This window comes from Oncorhynchus clarkii, chromosome 4, assembly GCF_045791955.1.
Source record: "Oncorhynchus clarkii lewisi isolate Uvic-CL-2024 chromosome 4, UVic_Ocla_1.0, whole genome shotgun sequence".
In the NCBI taxonomy this organism is placed as follows: domain Eukaryota; kingdom Metazoa; phylum Chordata; class Actinopteri; order Salmoniformes; family Salmonidae; genus Oncorhynchus; species Oncorhynchus clarkii.
This window is the reverse complement of record NC_092150.1, coordinates 92,096,460-92,118,056: the sequence shown is the minus strand read 5'-3', so window position 1 is coordinate 92,118,056 and position 21,597 is coordinate 92,096,460. Positions and strand designations below refer to the sequence as shown.

The following is a 21,597-nucleotide window of genomic DNA, read 5'->3' as shown; positions in this document are numbered from 1 at the left end:
CATCTCTCTATAACAGGTGAAGTCCCTGATATACATCTCTCTATAACAGGTGAAGTCCCTGTTGTACATCTCTCTATAACAGGTGAAGTCCCTGATATACATCTCTCTATAACAGGTGAAGTCCCTGATATACATCTCTCTAACACGTGAAGTCCCTGATATACATCTCTCTATAACAGGTGAAGTCCCTGATATACATCTCTCTATAACAGGTAAAGTCCCTGATATACATCTCTCTAACACGTGAAGTCCCTGATATACATCTCTCTATATCAGGTGAAGTCCCTGTTGTCTTGTTCTTTGTTTTCAGAGCTCATCCTTGGAGTGAGATGTATTTCTTTATTCTGTAAATATGTCTGTCACGATCCATGCATATATTCAACATAACTCACAAATAAAACTCGGATCTGTGAATATATTAAAATATTGATATATAATAAAATATTGAAACCATGATCCAAACGTATGCTTGTTCAGCATAAGTCTCAAATACACCTACGATCTGTAAATATATTCAATGTAGCTCACAAATAAAACTACAATTTATACAATGTGAATCAAAAAGTACTCGTGGGTATGCTGACAGACAGACAGACAGACAGACAGACAGACAGACAGACAGTATACTAACACCCCACAGACAGACAGACAGACAGACAGACAGACAGACAGACAGACAGACAGACAGACAGACAGACAGACAGACAGAGACAGAGAGATAGTTTGTGGGTATGTATTCTGTGCTGACAGACAGACAGACAGAGACAGAGAGAGAGTTTGTGGGTATGTATTCTGTGCTGACAGACAGACAGACAGACAGACAGACAGACAGACAGACAGACAGAGAGAGAGAGAGTTTGTGGGTATGTATTCTGTGCAGACAGACAGACAGACAGACCACGCTAATGTTGTTTGTTCATGCTAATGTTGCTCACGCTATTGTTGTTTGTTCATGCTAATGTTGTTCATCCTAATGTTATTCACGCTAATGTTGCTCACGCTATTGTTGTTTGTTCATACTAATGTTGCTCACGCTATTGTTGTTTGTTCATACTAATGTTGTTCAGGCTAATGTTGTTTGTTCAATGCTGTTGTTGTCACTAATGTTGTTTGTTTATGCTGTTGTTCACACTGTTGTTTGTTCATGCTGTTGTTCACGCTAATGTTGTTTGTTCATGCTGTTGTTCACACTAATGTTGTTTGTTCATGCTGTTGTTCACGCTAATGTTGTTTGTTTATGCTGTTGTTCACACTAATGCCGTTTGTTCACGCTATTGTTGTTCACGCTAATGTTGTTTGTTCATGCTGTTGTTCACGCTATTGTTGTTTGTTTATGCTGTTGTTCACACTAATGACGTTTGTTCACGCTATTGTTGTTCACGCTAATATTGTTTGTTCATGCTGTTGTTCACGCTATTGTTGTTTGTTTATGCTGTTGTTCACACTAATGCCGTTTGTTCATGCTAATGTTGTTCATGCTATTGTTGTTCACGCTAATGTTGTTTGTTCATGCTGTTGTTCACGCTATTGTTGTTTGTTTATGCTGTTGTTCACACTAATGCAGTTTGTTCATGCTAATGTTGTTCACGCTATTGTTGTTCACGTTAATGTTGTTTGTTCATGCTAATGTTGTTCATACTAATGTTGTTTGTTCACGCTATTGTTGTTTGTTCACTCTAATGTTGCTCACGCTAATGTTGTTTTTTAATGCTAATTTTGTTCACGCTATTGTTGATTGCTCACGCTAATGTGGTTTGTTCACGCTAATGATGCTCACGCTAATGTTGTTCATGCTAATGTTGCTCACGCTATTGTTGTTCATGCTAATGTTGTTGACGCTAATGTTGTTCATGCTAATGTTGCTCACGCTAATGTTGTTTGTTCATGCTAATGTTGTTCATACTAATGTTGTTCACGCTAATGTTGCTCACGCTAATGTTGTTTGTTCATGCTAATGTTATTCATACTAATGTTGTTCACGCTAATGTTGTTTGTTCATACTAATGTTGTTCACGCTAATATTGTTCACGCTAATGTTGTTCATGCTAATGTTGTTCATGCTATTGTTGTTCACGTTATTGTTGTTTGTTCATGCTAATGTTGTTCACGCTATTGTTGTTTGCTCACGCTAATGTTGTTTGTTCATGCTAATGTTGCTCACGCTATTGTTGCTCACGCTAATGTTGTTTGTTCACGCTAATGATGCTCACACTAATGTTGTGCACGCTAATGTTGCTCACGCTAATGTTGCTCACGCTAATGATGCTCACACTAATGTTGTGCATGCTAATGTTGTTCAAGCTAATTTTGTTCCCACTATTGTTGCTTACGCTAATGCTGTTCATGCTAATGTTGACAGTTTTGCACACTCTTGGTATTCTCTCAACCAGCTTCTTGAGGAATGCTTTTCCAACACTCTTGAAGGAGTTCCCACATATGCTGAGCACTTGTTGACTGCTTTTCCTTCACTCTGCAGTTCAACTCCGACGTGCAGCTTCTACGTCAGTGGGGACACCTTTTGTTTTTACGCCCTGGCGCTACACAGCTGACTCAAATCATCACGTTTTATTTAATAACGAGTTGGTTAGTTGAATCAGCTGTTGCTAGGGCAAGAAAAAAATAAGAAAAAAAAAGGTGTACCCAGAAGGGGCCCCGGGACAGAGTTTGAGAAACACCGCTCTAGGGATTAATGCTGTGATTGTGTGTGACGCACATCAACCGCTGTCAGCTTGGCTGGACGCCCATCATGCATACCAGTGACCTTGCTGCTGTTTCAAACTGACCTAATGCCGTCGGGCTCAAACAGCACGCACGCTCGCTCACTCACTGTCTTTGGGGGGTTGTGTCTTTTAGAGTACAGTCAGATTGAGGGTTGTCTTTTACAGTGTACAGTCAGAATGGGGTTGTGTGTTTTAGAGTACAGTCAGATTGGGGTCTTTTACAGTGTACAGTCAGAATGGGGTTGTGTCTTTTTCAGTGTACAGTCAGAATGGAGTTGTGTCTTTTAGAGTACAGTCAGAATGGGGTTGTGTCTTTTTCAGTGTACAGTCAGAATGGAGTTGTGTCTTTTAGAGTACAGTCAGATTGGGGTTGTGTGTTTTAGAGTACAGTCAGAATGGGGTTGTGTCTTTTACAGTGTACAGTCAGAATGGGGTTGTGTCTTTTACAGTGTACAGTCAGAATGGGGTTGTGTCTTTTAGAGTACAGTCAGATTGGGGTTGTGTCTTTTACAGTGTACAGTCAGAATGGGGTTGTGTCTTTTAGAGTACAGTCAGATTGGGGTTGTGTCTTTTAGAGTACAGTCAGATTGGGGTTGTGTCTTTTAGAGTACAGTCAGAATGGGGTTGATGTGTGCAGAGTGTACAGTCAGAATGGGGTTGATCTTCCTGTCTAGGTTGGCGCCCCCCCTTGGGTTGTGCCGTGGCGGAGATCTTTGTGGGCTATACTCGGCCTGTCTCAGGATGGTAAGTTGGTGGTTGAAGATATCCCTCTAGTGGTGTGGGGGCTGTGCTTTGGCAAAGTGGGTGGGGTTATATCCTTCCTGTTTGGCCCTGTCCGGGGGTGTCCTCGGATGGGGCCACAGTGTCTCCTGACCCCTCCTGTCTCAGCCTCCAGTATTTATGCTGCAGTAGTTTATGTGTCGGGGGGCTAGGGTCAGTTTGTTATATCTGGAGTACTTCTCCTGTCCTATTCGGTGTCCTGTGTGAATTTAAGTATGCTCTCTCTAATTCTCTCTTTCTCTCTTTCTTTCTCTCTCTCGGAGGACCTGAGCCCTAGGACCATGCCTCAGGACTACCTGACATGATGACTCCTTGCTGTCCCCAGTCCACCTGGCCGTGCTGCTGCTCCAGTTTCAACTGTTCTGCCTTATTATTATTCGACCATGCTGGTCATTTATGAACATTTGAACATCTTGGCCATGTTCTGTTATAATCTCCACCCGGCACAGCCAAAAGAGGGCTGGCCACCCCACATAGCCTGGTTCCTCTCTAGGTTTATAATCTCCACCCGGCACAGCCAGAAGAGGACTGGCCACCCCACATAGCCTGGTTCCTCTCTAGGTTTCTTCCTAGGTTCTGGCCTTTCTAGAGAGTTTTTCCTAGCCACCGTGCTTCTACACCTGCATTGCTTGCTGTTTGGGGTTTTATGCTGGGTTTCTGTACAGCACTTTGAGATATTAGCTGATGAAAGAAGGGCAATATAAATACATTTGATTTGATTTGGTTCGCAGAGTGTAGAGTCAAAATGGGGTCCCACCCAAACACTCAGCTCGCCCCCCGTCCTACCCAAACACTCAGCTCGCCCCCCATCCTACCCAAACACTCAGCTCGCCCCCCGTCCTACCCAAACACTCAGCTCGCCTACCGTCCCACCTAAACACTCAGCTCGCCCACGAGACAGAGACAGAGACAGAGAGACAGAGATCGCTACTCACCTCCGTGGGTTTATAGCAGTCCATTAAGGATTCCTGTTGAGAGAGAGAAGGACAATACGTGTTTTATGTTCCATATCAAGAACGTTTTTTAAACTAATTGAGTGAGCAGAAATGTAGTACACTGGGATTCAAACGTCAATCATCTGTTTGCTCACGGCACCAATAGGACATACGGTGAGGACATACGACAGAGACCGTTACAGGAGGTGAGGACATACGACAGAGACCGTTACAGGGGTGAGGACATATGACAGAGACTGTTACAGGGACGACAGAGACCATTACAGGGGGTGAGGACATACGACAGAGACTGTTACAGGGACGACAGAGACTGTTACAGGGGGTGAGGACATACGACAGAGACTGTTACAGGGACGACAGAGACTGTTACAGGGGGTGAGGACATACGACAGAGACAGTTACAGGGACGACAGAGACTGTTACAGGGGTGAGGACATACGACAGAGACCGTTACAGGAGGTGAGGACATACGACAGAGACCGTTACAGGGGGTGAGGACATACGACAGAGACTGTTACAGGGACGACAGAGACTGTTACAGGGGGTGAGGACATACGACAGAGACAGTTACAGGGACGACAGAGACTGTTACAGGGGTGAGGACATACGACAGAGACTGTTACAGGAGGTGAGGACATACGACAGAGACCGTTACAGGAGGTGAGGACATACGACAGAGACTGTTACAGGAGGTGAGGACATACGACAGAGACCGTTACAGGAGGTGAGGACATACGACAGAGACCGTTACAGGGGGTGAGGACATACGACAGAATGATCTCACTAGCAAGAACAGGGAGTGTTCACTACTCTGTCTGTCTGTGTGTGTGTGTGTGTGTGTGTGTGTGTGTGTGTGTGTGTGTGTGTGTGTGTGTGTGTGTGTGTGTGTGTGTGTGTGACAGCATGGAGAACAAGACGGGTCAGATAGACAGAGTGTTTCACCTTCTTAAACGACAGGTCATTAAACCACACATCACTCAAGATTAAGAGTCACACACTTTTACACATTAACATCTATTACACAGGTCTTGGGAGGTATTATGAAGCATGATGCAGTTCCTATGCAGTATTATGAAGCATTATGCAGTTCCTATGCAGTATTATGAAGCATTATGCAGTTCCTATGCAGTATTATGAAGCATTATGTAGTTCCTATGCAGTATTATGAAGCATTATGCAGTTCCTATGCAGTATTATGAAGCATTATGCAGTATTATGAAGCATTATGCAGTTCCTATGCAGTATTATGAAGCATTATGCAGTTCCTATGCAGTATTATGAAGCATTATGTAGTTCCTATGCAGTATTATGGAGCATGATGCAGTTCCTATGCAGTATTATGAAGCATTATGCAGTATTATGAAGCATGATGCAGTTCCTATGCAGTATTATGAAGTTCTATGTAGTATTATGAAGCATGATGAAGTTCTATGCAGTATTATGAAGCATAATGCAGTTCCTATGCAGTATTATGGAGCATTATGCAGTATTATGAAGCATTATGCAGTATTATGAAGCATTATGCAGTTCCTATGCAGTATTATGGAGCATTATGCAGTTCCTATGCAGTATTATGGAGTTTTTATGCAGTAATGTGAAGGATTATGGGTACCTGTAGTTTGACGGCTCTCTCGTCTTCACTGTTGACTTCCAACAGGTCATCGATGTCTATCTCCACCTCTGGCATCTCCTCTTCCTGGAAATAAACATCAAAAATCACCATCACCATGAATCATCATCACCATCATCATCATCAATCATCGTCATCACCATAAATCATCATCACCACCATCATCGTCATCATCATCACTATAAATCATCATCACCATAAATCATCATTATGACCACCATCATCATCAATCATTGTCATCATCACCATAAATAATCATCATCACTATAAACCATCCCCATAAATCATCATCATCATCACCATAAATCATCATCATCATCACCATAAATCATCATCATCCCCATAAATCATCATCATCATCACCATAAATCATCATCATCATCACCATAAATCATCATCATCATCATCCTCATAAATCATCATCATCATCCTCATAAATCATCATCATCATCCTCATAAATCATCATCATCCTCATAAATCATCACCATCATCCCCATAAATCATCATCACCATCATCCTCATAAATCATCACCATCATCATCATAAATCATCATCATCCCCATAAATCATCATCATCATCCTCATAAATCATCATCATCATCCTCATAAATCATCATCATCCTCATAAATCATCATCATCATCCTAATAAATCATCATCATCCTCATAAATCATCATCATCATCATCCTCATAAATCATCATCATCATCCTCATAAATCATCATCATCATCCTCATAAATCATCATCATCCTCATAAATCATCGTCTTCATCATAAATCATCATCACCATCATCCCCTCATAAATCATCATCATCATCATCCTCATAAATCATCATCATCATCCTCATAAATCATCATCATCATCCTCATAAATCATCATCATCCTCATAAATCATCATCATCATCCTCATAAATCATCATCATCCTCATAAATCATCATCATCATCCTCATAAATCATCATCATCCTCATAAATCATCATCATCATCCTCATAAATCATCATCATCCTCATAAATCATCATCATCCTCATAAATCATCATCATCCTCATGAATCATCATCATCACCATAAATCATCATCATCATCCTCATAAATCATCATCATCCTCATAAATCATCATCATCACCATAAATCATCATCATCATCCTCATAAATCATCATCATCACCATAAATCATCATCATCATAAATCATCATCTTCATCCTCATAAATCATCATCATCATCTTCATAAATCATCATCATCATCCTCATAAATCATCATCATCCTCATAAATCATCATCATCACCATAAATCATCACCATCATCCCCATAAATCATCACCATCCCCATAAATCATCATCATCATCCTCATAAATCATCATCATCATCCCCATAAATCATCATCATCATCCTCATAAATCATCATCATCATCCTCATAAATCATCATCATCATCCTCATAAATCATCATCATCCCCATAAATCATCATCATCATCCCCATAAATCATCATCATCATAAATCATCATCATCATCCCCATAAATCATCATCATCATCCTCATAAATCATCATCATCATCATCACCATAAATCATCATCACCATCCTCATAAATCATCATCATCCTCATAAATCATCATCATCACCATAAATCATCATCATCATCCTCATAAATCATCATCATCCTCATAAATCATCATCATCCTCATAAATCATCATCATCATCCTCATAAATCATCATCATCCTCATAAATCATCATCATCATCCTCATAAATCATCATCATCCTCATAAATCATCATCATCCTCATAAATCATCATCATCATCACCATAAATCATCATCATCATCCTCATAAATCATCATCATCCTCATAAATCATCATCATCCTCATAAATCATCATCATCACCATAAATCATCATCATCATCCTCATAAATCATCATCATCCTCATAAATCATCATCATCATCCCCATAAATCATCACCATCACCATAAATCATCATCATCATCCTCATAAATCATCATCATCACCATAAATCATCATCATCATAAATCATCATCATCATCCTCATAAATCATCATCATCATCCTCATAAATCATCATCATCATCCTCATAAATCATCATCATCACCATAAATCATCATCATCATCCTCATAAATCATCATCATCCTCATAAATCATCATCATCACCATAAATCATCATCATCATCCTCATAAATCATCATCATCCTCATAAATCATCATCATCCTCATAAATCATCATCATCATCACCATAAATCATCATCATCATCCCCATAAATCATCATCATCATAAATTATCATCATCATCATCATCAGTGTAATATTGTCTCCATAACAGAGAAGACGTCTGTTAATGTCATCCTGTCAGTCAGTCTCTGGGCTGCGTTGGGTAATGATACTAATGGTTCCATGCTTAACCAACCAACGACACTCTCTGTCTTGACACCACTACAATGATCTAACCCTTTCTGTCTGACACCACTACAATGATCTAAGCCTTTCAGTCTGACACCACTACAATGATCAAACCCTTTCTGTCTGACACCACTACAACGATCTAACCCTTTCTGTCTGACACCACTACAATGATCTAAGCCTTTCAGTCTGACACCACTACAATGATATGACTGCCTTTCATTTAACCGCCAGACTGGTTTTGTGTGTGTCTCTCTCTCTCTCTGTGTATCTCTCTCTCTCTGTGTGTGTGTGTGTGTGTCTCTCTCTCTATGTGTGTGTGTGTGTCTCTCTCTCTCGGTGTGTGTGTGTATCTGTCTCTCTCTCTCTCTGTGTGTGTGTCTCTCTCTGTGTGTGTGTGTGTCTCTCTCTCTATGTGTGTGTGCGTGTGTGTGTCTCTCTCTCTATGTGTGTGGGTGTGTGTCTCTCTCTCTGTGTGTGTGTGTGTGTGTATCTCTCTCTCTCTGTGTGTGTGTGTGTCTCTCTCTCTCTGTGTGTGTGTGTGTGTGTCTCTCTCTCTCTATGTGTGTGTGTGTGTCTCTCTCTCTCTGCGTGTGTGTGTATCTCTCTCTCTCTCTGTGTGTGTGTGTGTCTCTCTCTCTGTGTGTGTGTGTGTGTGTGTCTCTCTCTCTCTATGTGTGTGTGTCTCTCTCTCTCTGTGTGTGTGTGTATCTATCTCTCTCTCTCTGTGTGTTTGTCTCTCTCTCTCTGTGTGTGTGTCTCTCTCTCTCTCTGTGTGTGTGTATCTCTTTCTCTCTCTCTGTGTTGTGTGTGTGTGTGTGTGTGTGTGTGTGTGTGTGTGTGTGTGTGGCTGCAGGGTTGTGTTGGTATTCAACCTCATCATTAGTCTGACTGAGAGAGGGATTAACAGATGAAACTACAGCACACGGTGCATAGATTGTGTATGTGTGTGTGTGTGTGTGTGCAGGGTTGTGTTGGTATTCAACCTCATCATTAGTCTGACTGAGAGAGGGATTAACAGATGAAACTACAGCACACGGTGTGTAGGTTGTGTATGTGTGTGTGTGTGTGTGTGTGTGTGTGTGTGTGTCTCTCTCTTTCTGTGTGTGTGTGTGTGTGTGTGACTGGTCACCTCTGAGTCCCTGACTCTCCTCCTACACTCGGTAATACTCCTTGTTAAAGAACAGCAAGATAATATTCCTTTGCTTTCTGAAAAGAGATAAATTATCTCGTTCTCTGAGAGAGAAAGATATTCCCTGGTTATTTCTGACAAAGCTCTTCTGAGTTTCAGATATTAGCTTCATACCAGTCTCAAATCTTCAGCTTCATACCAGTCTCAAATCTTCAGCTTCATACCAGTCTCAAATCTTCAGCTTCATACCAGTCTCAAATCTTCAGCTTCATATCAGTCTCAAATCTTCAGCTTCATATCAGTCTCAAATCTTCAGCTTCATAGCAGTCTCAAATCTTCAGCTTCATAGCAGTCTCAAATCTTCAGCTTCATAGCAGTCTCAAATCTTCAGCTTCATACCAGTCTCAAATCTTCAGCTTCATATCAGTCTCAAATCTTCAGCTTCATATCAGTCTCAAATCTTCAGCTTCATATCAGTCTCAAAGCTTCAGCTTCATATCAGTCTCAAATCTTCAGCTTCATATCAGTCTCAAATCTTCAGCTTCATATCAGTCTCAAATCTTCAGCTTCATATCAGTCTCAAATCTTCAGCTTCATATCAGTCTCAAATCTTCAGCTTCATATCAGTCTCAAAGCTTCAGCTTCATATCAGTCTCAAATCTTCAGCTTCATATCAGTCTCAAATCTTCAGCTTCATACCAGTCTCAAATCTTCAGCTTCATATCAGTCTCAAATCTTCAGCTTCATACCAGTCTCAAATCTTCAGCTTCCTATCAGTCTCGAAGCTTCAGCTTCAGATGAGTGGTCATATGAGATGGGGGGGGGGGGGGGGGGGGGGTTAAGGTTAGAGTACAGGTTAGAGAGAATAGGATTTTGAATGGGACTGAATTGTGTGTCCCCACAAGGTTAGTTTTGCAAGACTGTGTGTCTGACCTGTTGTTACTGACTACTGAGCAGCCGGAAGCGTGTTGTGTTCAGTCTGCAGCTATAGTCTGATGTGGATCAACTCAGACAACCCCAAACAGATGACTCACACACACAGTGTGTGTGCATGTCTGTCTGTCTGTGTGTGTGTAGGAGAGGAAGGGAGCATTAAGGCTCAGCTCATCACAACATCAAATAGACTATCTCTGTCACACACAGCAGGGTAGACATCCACAGTTCTGCCACACAGCAGGGTAGACATCCACAGTTCTGCCACACAGCAGGGTAGACATCCACAGTCCTGCCACACAGCAGGGTAGACATCCACAGTCCTGCCACACAGCAGGGTAGACATCCACAGTCCTGCCACACAGCAGGGTAGACATCCACAGTCCTGCCACACAGCAGGGTAGACATCCACAGTCCTGCCACACAGCAGGGTAGACATCCACAGTCCTGCCACACAGCAGGGTAGACATCCACAGTCCTGCCACACAGCAGGGTAGACATCCACAGTTCTGCCACACAGCAGGGTAGACATCCACAGTCCTGCCACACAGCAGGGTAGACATCCACAGTCCTGCCACACAGCAGGGTAGACATCCACAGTCCTGCCACACAGCAGGGTAGACATCCACAGTCCTGCCACACAGCAGGGTAGACATCCACAGTCCTGCCACACAGCAGGGTAGACATCCACAGTCCTGCCACACAGCAGGGTAGACATCCACAGTCCTGCCACACAGCAGGGTAGACATCCACAGTCCTGCCACACAGCAGGGTAGACATCCACAGTCCTGCCACACAGCAGGGTAGACATCCACAGTCCTGCCACACAGCAGGGTAGAGAATTGAGGTCGACCGATTATGATTTTTCAACTCCGATACAGATTATTGGAGGACCAAAAAAAGCCGATACCAATTAATCGGCCGATTTTTATTTATTTATTTGTAATAATGACAATTGCAACAATACTGAATGAACACTTATTTTAACTTAATATAATACATCAATAAAATCAATTTAGCCTCAAATAAATAATGAAACATGTTCAATTTGGTTTAAGTAATGCAAAAACAAAGTGTTGGAGAAGAAAGTAAAGTGCAATATGTGCCATGTAAGAAAGCTAACGTTTAAGTTCCTTGCTCAGAACATGAGAACATATGAAAGCTGGTGGTTCCTTTTAACATTAGACTTCAATATTCCAAGGTAAGAGGTTTTTAGTTTGTAGTTAATATAGTATTTATAGGACTATTTCTCCCTATACTATTTGTATTTCATGTACTTTTGACTATTTGATGTTCTTATAGGCACTTTAGTATTTCCAGTGTAACAGTACATCTTCCGTCCCTCTCCTCGCTCCTACCTGGGCTCGAACCAGCAACACAACGACAACAGCCACCACATCGAAGCAGCGTTAGCCATGCAGAGCAAGGGGAACAACTACTAGAAGGCTCAGAGCGAGTGACGTTTGAAACACTATTAGCGTGCACCCCACTAACTAGCTAGCCATTTCACTTCGGTTACACCAGCCTAATCTCGGGAGTTGATAGGCTTGAAGTCATAAACAGCTCAATGCTTGACGCACAACGAAGAGCTGCTGGCAAAACGCACTAAAGTGCTGTTTGAATGAATGCTTACGAGCCTGTTGCTGCCTACCCCTGCTCATTCAGACTGCTCTATCAAATCAAAGACTTAGTTATAACATGATAACACACAGAAATACGGGCCTTAGGTCATCAGTAACCGGAAGATTGCAAGTTCAAATCCCGAGCTGACAAGGTACAAATCTGTCATTCTGCCCCTGAACAGTTAAAGTTAAATTAAGGTCAAATAAAATAAATAAAACATTAATATGGTTGAATCCGGAAACTATCATTTCGAAAACAAAACGTTTATTCTTTTAGTGAAATACGGAACCGTTCGGTATTTTATCTAACGGGTGGCATCCCTAAGTCTAAATATTCCTGTTACATTGCACAACCTTCAATGTTATGTCATAATTACGTAAAATTCTGGCAAATTAGTTCGCAGCGCGCCAGGCGACCCAAACTGTTGCATATACCCTGATTCTGCGTGCAATGAACGCAAGAGAAGTGACACAATTTCACCTGGTTAATATTGCCTGCTAAACTGGATTTCTTTTAGCTAAATATGCAGGTTTAAAAATATATACTTGTGTATCGATTTCAAGAAAGGCATTGATGTTTATGGTTAGGTACACATTGGAGCAACGACAGTCGTTGAATGATTGTTTTTTATAAGATAAGTTTAATGCTAGCTAGCAACTTACCTTGGCTTACTGCATTTGCGTAACAGGCAGGCTCCTCGTGGAGTGCAATGTAATCAGGTGGTTAGAGCGTTGGACTAGTTAACTGTAAGGTTGCAAGATTGGATCCCCCGAGCTGACAAGGTAAAAATCTGTCAGGCAGAACGTTCCCAGGCCGTCATTGAAAATAAGAATGTGTTCTTAACTGACGTGCCTAGTTAAAGGTGTAAAAAAAAAATCTGCAAAATTGTCGCCCAAAAATTAAATCGGCCCTAATTATTCGGCCATTCTAATTAATCGTTCAACCTCTAGTCTATTGGGTTGGTGGGTCCTGTGTAGTCTGACCCATTATGGTGTTGAGGTTGTGTTCCGGGTCTGAGGTGGGTTGTTATGTGGGGGTGGGGTCTGTTAGGAGGGGGCAGGGTCTGTTAGGAGGGGGTGGTGTCTGTTAGGAGGGGGCAGGGTCTGTTAGGAGGGGGCAGGGTCTGTTAGGAGGGGGCAGGGTCTGTTAGGAGGGGGTGGGGTCTGTTAGGAGGGGGTGGGGTCTGCTGGGAGGGGGTGGGGTCTGTTGGGAGGGGGTGGGGTCTATTGGGAGGGGGTGGGGTCTGTTGGGAGTGGGTGGGGTCTGTTAGGAGGGGGTGTAGTCTGTTAGGAGGGGGCGGGGTCTGTTGGGTTGGTGGGTCCTGTGTAGTCTGTCCCATTGTGGTGTTGAGGTTGTGGTCTGGGTCTGAGGTGGGTTGTTAGGAGGGGGCAGGGTCTGTTAGGAGGGGGTGGGGTCTGTTAGGAGGGGGCGTAGGCTGTTAGGAGGGGGCGGGGTCTGTTAGGAGGGGGTGGGGTCTGAGGTGGGCTGTTCTGCTGGCTTCTCTGGAGGAGTGTCCTGTTCTCTGTCACATCTCAGCTTCCTCACCTCCTCCTTCAATACTGTTAGCTGGGCCGTGTGGTCTTCTGTTAGCTGGGCCGTGTGGTCCTCTGTTAGCTGGGCCGTGTGGTCCTCTGTTAGCTGGGCCGTGTGGTCCTCTGTTAGCTGGGCCGTGTGGTCCTCTGTTAGCTGGGCCGTGTGGTCCTCTGCTAGCTGGGCTGTGTGGTCCTCTGTTAGCTGGGCCCTGTGGTCCTCTGTTAGCTGGGTCGTGTGGTCCTCTGTTAGCTGGGCCCTGTGGTCCTCTGTTAGCTGGGTCATGTGGTCCTCTGTTAGCTGGGCCCTGTGGTCCTCTGTTAGCTGGGCCCTGTGGTCCTCTGTTAGCTGGGCCCTGTGGTCCTCTGTTAGCTGGGTCGTGTGGTCCTCTGTTAGCTGGGCTGTGTGGTCCTCTGTGACTGAGCAGCTGGATAGACACTACACACACACAATGTATGGATCAACACATGAACGGTCCCACAACCGTTGTGTCGGCAGCAAACTTGGTGTTGGAGTCGTGCACGGCCACTCAGCAAACTTGGTGTTGGATTCGTGCACGGCCACTCAGTAAACTTGGTGTTGGAGTCGTGCACGGCCACTCAGTAAACTTGGTGTTGGAGTCGTGCACGGCCACTCAGTAAACTTGGTGTTGGAGTCGTGCACGGCCACTCAGTAAACATGGTGTTGGAGTCGTGCACGGCCACTCAGTAAACTTGGTGTTGGAGTCGTGCACGGCCACTCAGTAAACTTGGTGTTGGAGTCGTGCACGGCCACTCAGTAAACTTGGTGTTGGAGTCGTGCACGGCCACTCAGTAAACTTGGTGTTGGAGTCGTGCACGGCCACTCAGTAAACTTGGTGTTGGAGTCGTGCACGGCCACTCAGTAAACTTGGTGTTGGAGTCGTGCACGGCCACTCAGTCGTGGGTGAACAGGGAGTACAGGAAGGGACTAAGTAATCAATCAATCAAATGTATTTATAAAGCCCTTTTTACATCAGCAGATGAGAGGCCCCCGTGTTGATGGTCAGCGTGGCGTACCTGGTAAATTAAGGGTCAAATTTAAAAAATGAAAATGGCGGCTGTGTTGTTACCTTCCCTCCCCACCTGGCGGAGGCCCATCAGGAAGTCCAGGATACAGTTGCAGAGGGAGGGGTTCAGTCCCAGAGTCCCAAGCTTGGTGATGAGCTTGGAGGGGACTATGGTGTTGAACGCTGAGCTGTAGTCAATGAACAGCATTCTTACATAGGTGTTCCTCTTGTCCAGGTGGGTGAAGGCATTGTGGGAGTGGATCCAGGGATGATGGTGTTGATGTTGACCAGTCTTTCAAAGCATTTCTATAGATGTGAGTGCTACGGGTTGATAGTCATTTAGGCAGGTTACCTTGGTGTTCTTGGGCTCTGGGACTATGGAGGTCTGCTTGAAACATGTAGGTATAACAGACTGGGTCAGGGAGGCGTTGAAAATGTTATGTGAAGACACTTGCCAGCTGGTCTGAGTACGCATCCTGGTATTCTATCTGGCCCCAAGGCCTTGTGAATGTTAACCTGTTTAAAGGGCTTACTCACATTGCCTGCGGAGAGAAAGAGCACACAGTCGTCTGGAACAACTGGTGCTGTCATGCATGGTTCAGTGTTGCTTGAGATCACACCATCGTCCGGAACTCCTCCAGAACTTGCCTCGAGGTGAGCATAGAAGGCATTCAGCTCGTTCTGGAGAGTCCTTGGTAGTAAGAATCCTTCCAGGTAATTTAGTCAAATATCAAGGATTCTCTCTTTCTCTCTCAGCTAGAACATAACGTTCTGAGAACTATGTGTTTGTTAGAGCTTGGTGAGTGTGGGGCTGTCTTATGGTTACTTTGCATAGAACCTTCCCAAAGCATTCTGGGAATGACGCAGGAACATTCTCAGCACATTTAAGGAACTTGACAACAACAACAACAACAAAAAAATGTTATTTTCTTGGTATTTCATTACTTTAACCTGTTGCGACGACCAAACCCGGATCCGGGATTCTATTTATAGACCTAAGCTCATTACCATAACGCAACGTTAACTATTCATGAAAATCGCAAATGAAATGAAATAAATATGCTAGCTCTCAAGCTTAGCCTTTTGTTAACAACACTGTCATCTCAGATTTTCAAAATATGCTTTTCAACCATAGGAAAACAATCATTTGTGTAACAGTAGCTAGCTAGCGTAGCATTTAGCGTTAGCATTAGCGTTAGCATTAGCGTTAGCATTTAGCAGGCAACTATCACAAAAACAAGTAAAGCCTTCAAATAAAATAACTTACCTTTGAAGAACTTCTGATGTTTTCAATGAGGAGACTCTCAGTTAGATAGCAGATGCTCCGTTTTTCCAAAAAGATTCTTTGTGTATTAGAAATAGCTCCGTTTTGTACATCACATTTGGCTACCAAAAAAAAAAAAAAAAAAAAAAAAAAAAAAAAACGAAAATTCAGCCCTCAAAACGCGAACTTTTTTCCAAATTAACTCCATAATATCGACTGAAACATGGCAAACGTGGTTTAGAATCAATCCTCAAGGTGTTTTTCCACATATCTCTTCAATGATATATCCTTCGTGGAAGCCTGGTTTCTCCTTGCTCTCAAATGGAAAAATAATTGCACCTGGCTTTACGCTCCAATTTCGACGCAGGGACACCAGGCGGACACTTGGAAAATGTAGTCTCTTATGGTCAATCTTCCAATGATATGCCTACAAATACGTCACAATGCTGCTAACACTTTGGGGGAACGACAGAAAGTGTAGGCTCATTCCTTGCGCAATCACAGCCATATAAGGAGACAATGGAAAACAGAGCTTCAGAAATTCTGCTCATTTCCTGGTTGATGCACCATCTTGGTTTCGCCTGTAGAATGAGTTCTGGGGCACTTACAGACAATATCTTTGCAGATTCTGAAACTTCAGAGTGTTTTCTTTCAAAAACTGTCAAGAATATGCATAGTCGAGCATCTTTTCGTGACAAAATATCGCGCTTAAAACGGGAACGTTTTTTATCCAAAAATGAAATAGCGCCCCTAGAGATCAAAGAGGTTAACAGAACGTTTCCTAAACGTTCAAACACGGTTACATTTCATTTGACATTTTGGTCATGTTATAAAGGAATGTTCTCCAACTGGTTTGACATGTGGAATGTTCAGAGAACGTTCTAAGAATGTTATTTAAAAACATGTACATTCCATTCTCAGTGTCAAAAAAACCCCTCTCTCTTCTATCTTGTTAAGTGTGTTCAGGTGGGTTGGCCGAGTCCACTATTTGGCCAGACCTGATCTTAATGAGTGCTTGTTTCCTTTGAAATGGGGTCTGTTTATATAGTAAAGAAACATGGCGTCCATCCTGGTGACACAGCGGACTCATTCCATACGGATAGAAAACAGAACACCACAGGTTAAAATCCCACTGATGCCGCGCCACAATAAAGAAACTACATTGTTGCTATTAAAATTATTATTGAAACATTCAGTGAAGGAATTTACTCAAAAACCTCAAAATAACCTTTAACTTCCGCTCTCAGAGCGGCAATAAAACCTCCCAGTAAAACATTCTATTTTTTTTATTCAAAAATATACCTTCCCACAACTTCCAAGGAACCACATGTGCTAGCTGGGCTCTCTCTCTCTCTCTCTGACTGCTGCAGCTGTGTTAACTCTGACTGGCTCTTATTGGCGCAGGGATCTATGAAGCGAGCAATGAGGACACACACACTCATTACACAGACCCCAACCCCATGTCTGTTCTGGCTGGCAGAAAACACACAAAGACACGCTCGCTGTCACACACACACACAGCCCGTCATACCTCTGTGATGACAGACTGCTGTGTGTCACTAAGGGAAGGAGGTCAGAGCGAGAGGAGCTGATTGGTTGACGGAGAGAAGCACAACATCAGCATGTCATTCTTTAACCCACTGCCCTTCTTTCCTCCATTCTTCCTCTTCTCCTCTTCTCCTAGCCCCATCCCCCCTTTCTCTGCTTGGGCAGCATACTGCATGATACGGAGAACACACACACACACACACACATTCTCAGCTCTTTAAATGTTAAAGAACCCACCAATCGTCGGTGAGCACCTGAGAAAGCATTTCAATGTGTTGGTCAATACCATCTACCGGACCAGAAGGGTTAAGAAGATCCAACAACATCACAGACACACAGACACAGTATTAGAACCCCATACCAGAGGAGACTATAGACACAGTATTACAACCCCATACCAGAGGAGACTATAGACACAGTATTACAACCCCATACCAGAGGAGACTATAGACACAGTATTACAACCCCATACCAGAGGAGACTATAGACACAGTATTACAACCCCATACCAGAGGAGACTATAGACACAGTATTAGAACCCCATACCAGAGGAGACTATAGACACAGTATTACAACCCCATACCAGAGGAGACTATAGACACAGTATTACAACCCCATACCAGAGGAGACTATAGACACAGTATTACAACCCCATACCAGAGGAGGCTATAGACACAGTATTAGAACCCCATACCAGAGGAGACTATAGACACAGTATTAGAACCCCATACCAGAGGAGGCTATAGACACAGTATTACAACCCCATACCAGAGGAGGCTATAGACACAGTATTACCATCTAACCTACCTGACGTTAACCCTTCCTTCAAATCAGTATTTTCTTTTAGAAACAGAAAACATTCTAAACTATTCGGGTTGACATTACGAATGAATTAAAACAGATTTGATCTGGATTCCAGCATTGCGTAGGGGCCTCCTGCTCATTTAATCTCAGTGAGTAGGATGGGAGATGATTATTTTAAAACCTTTCCAGGAAAACAAACACATTGGGAAGCTCAGGACACCAAATCACATCCCCATAACACCAAATCACATCCCCATAACACCAAATCACATCCCCATAACACCAAATCACATCCCCATAACACCAAATCACATCCCCATAACACCAAATCACATCCCCATAACACCAAATCACATCCCCAAAACACCAAATCACACCCCCAAAAAACAAGACAATGTCCTGTAAAACAGTCCAAAAGACGACTTTAGACAATGTCGATCTGTCCCTGTCTGTCTGTCTGTCGGTCTGTCTCTTTGTCCGTCTGTCTCTCTGTCTGTCTGTCTGTTTGGCTCTCTCTGTCTGTCTGTCTGTCTGTCTCTCTGTCTGTCTGTCTGTCTGTCTGTCTCTCTGTCTGTCTCTGTCTGTCTGTCTGTGTCTGTCCGTCTGTCTCTCTTTAGGCCAACTGACAGACCACTTTTCTACAATTGTAAAGGTGTGCTTGGCAGATTGTAAAGGTGTGCTTGGCAGATTGTAAAGGTGTGCTTGGCAGATTGTAAAGGTGGGCTTGGCAGATTGTAAAGGTGTGCTTGGCAGATTGTAAAGGTGTGCTTGGCAGATTGTAAAGGTGTGCTTGGCAGATTGTAAAGGTGGGCTTGGCAGATTGTAAAGGTGGGCCTGGCAGATTGTAAAGGTGGGCTTGGCAGATTGTAAAGGTGTGCTTGGCAGATTGTAAAGGTGTGCTTGGCAGATTGTAAAGGTGTGCTTGGCAGATTGTAAAGGTGTGCTTGGCAGATTGTAAAGGTGTGCTTGGCAGATTGTAAAGGTGTGCTTGGCAGATTGTAAAGGTGGGCTTGGCAGATTGTAAAGGTGGGCCTGGCAGATTGTAAAGGTGTGCTTGGCAGATTGTAAAGGTGGGCTTGGCAGATTGTAAAGGTGGGCCTGGCAGATTGTAAAGGTGGGCCTGACAGATTGTAACCTACTAGGCTACAAAAGGAGTCTGAGGCGTTAAGCTGTGTGGTGTCTTTCATGACCTCTGTCATTCATCTGTTCTGCTCCACCCTCACTGCGCTGCTGCCTTCCCCAGGAAGAGACACTGCAGCCTGGGGGGAGTGGGGACAATAGACCAGGGAGAGACACTGCAGCCTGGGGGGAGTGGGGACAATAGACCAGGGAGAGCAAGGGAGCTGAATAATCGACCCAAAGCGCCCATAAAAACAGTCCTGGGTAACTGCATACATGGAGTGTATCTGAAGGTGAGTGAGTCAACAGAAGTGGGAGGGTCAACAGAAGTGGGAGGGTCAACAGAAGTGGAAGGGTCAACAGAAGTGGGAGGGTCAACAGAAGTGGGAGGATCAACAGAAGTGGGAGGGTCAACAGAAGTGGGAGGGTCAACAGAAGTGGAAGGGTCAACAGAAGTGGGAGGGTCAACAGAAGTGGGAGGGTCAACAGAAGTGGGAGGGTCAACAGAAGTGGGCGGGTCAACAGAAGTGGGCGGGTCAACAGAAGTGTAACATTTTAGTTAAGCTTAACCCTATCCCTTTTCCTAACCTTAACCTCAGTCTCCTAACATGCACCTTAATTATCCTAAACGTGCTCCATTAATCCTCCTAACCTGCCACGTTAGTCATCTTAACCTGCTTCGTAAACGTTAAGCTGACCCGTGGTGCACCTGGCTAAGAGCGGTCTAACCATAATAGAGTGTTCATTTTACACACATGGCTGTTGATTCACCCACTCCTTTTGCAATGCCCACTTTCAAACACACTGTGTTGCCTGTTGCGAGTGGGAGACATCTATCTTCAGGTCAGACACTATTGATCCCACATCATTTAAAGGCCTCGCTATGATAAAGCACATACTACAAAAAAAAAGGTGCCATTTTCGGTTCCAGGTAGAACTCTTTTCGGTTCCAGGTAGAACTCTTTTCGGTTCCAGGTAGAACTCTTTTCGGTTCCAGGTAGAACTCTTTTCGGTTCCAGGTAGAACTCTTTTCGGTTCCAGGTAGAACTCTTTTCGGTTCCAGGTAGAACTCTTGTTCCAAGTCAGATAAACAAACAGCCGACCGACCGCCCGTGGCCGTCCGCATGGTCCTAAAGCCCTCCGTTGCCTCGTTTTGTATCACATTACAATGGTAAAACTGGGGGGGGGACAAAAAAAAAAGAATGTGTGTGTGGGGGGGGGGGGGGGGGGGGGGGGGGGGGGGGCAAAAATGCTATTTTAGAATGTGGGGGGGGGGGGGCATGTCCCCCCCGTCCCCAGTGAAAGTTGCACCCATGAGTAAAACCGTTTCCAAAGACAATTCTACATGGAACCCAAAATAGTTCTACCTGGAACCAAAAAAAGTTCTACCTGGAACCAAAAAATAGGTTATCCTATGGGGACAGCCAAAGAGCCCTTTCTAGAACCCTTTTTTCTAAGAGAGTACCCAGTGGAGAGGAGACTAGACTATCGTGGGCGTTTAGGTTTATTTACTGCTACTGCCTACAGAAATATTATGCATCAGAATGCTAGACTATAAAGTAGCCTACTATCACCAATAATAAATACACTGTAGCATACAGTCAGAGGAATCAACGGAATATATTATACCACCAGCCAGGTCGGGGAAAAGCCCTTCTCTCCTCACCTCACAGTCGTACAGATCGCTCAGTTGTTCAATAATCCACTCCTCCAAGATCAGTCTCTTCCGCAGCTCCTTCCTGTCGTATTTCACCGTCACTTTCCCCTGCTTCCTCTGGACCGGGTCGTCCCGCTGCATGGGTCCGGACCCAGCGCACCCTACCCCGGCCAGCGGCTGGAAGAACACCCGGCTGGCGGCCGCAGGCAACGGGGCGCTCGTCTCGGTGCTGGCGGCTGACATTGCAGTGTTTGTGTGTGTGTGTGTGTGAGAGAGAGAGAGAGAGAGAGAGAGAGAGAGAGAGAGAGAGAGAGAGAGAAAGCGACGGAGGGAGCTCCTGTACTGCCTGGCTAAGAAATGAACACCGTTTTTAAAACGCCTGCTACTTAAAATACAGCGCGCTCAGTGGAGGGCAGAGATGATGTGTGTGATAGCCTAGCGGCCAGCCTAATACCA

General features: G+C 44.0%; 1 protein-coding gene across 1 annotated transcript in view; it reads right to left on the bottom strand.

The window, feature by feature from the left end:
* The window catches only part of LOC139407919 (protein phosphatase 1 regulatory subunit 14C-like), a 24,028-nt gene extending 2,644 nt beyond the window's left edge, over nucleotides 1-21,384 (bottom strand). The window contains exons 1-3 of the mRNA XM_071151797.1: nucleotides 21,151-21,384; nucleotides 6,069-6,152; nucleotides 4,436-4,468 (exon numbers count right to left, since the gene is read on the bottom strand). Of these exons, the coding sequence (XP_071007898.1) occupies nucleotides 4,436-4,468; nucleotides 6,069-6,152; nucleotides 21,151-21,384 (351 nt within the window). The remainder of the gene's footprint in view (nucleotides 1-4,435; nucleotides 4,469-6,068; nucleotides 6,153-21,150) is intronic.
* Nucleotides 21,385-21,597: the final 213 nt, after the last annotated feature.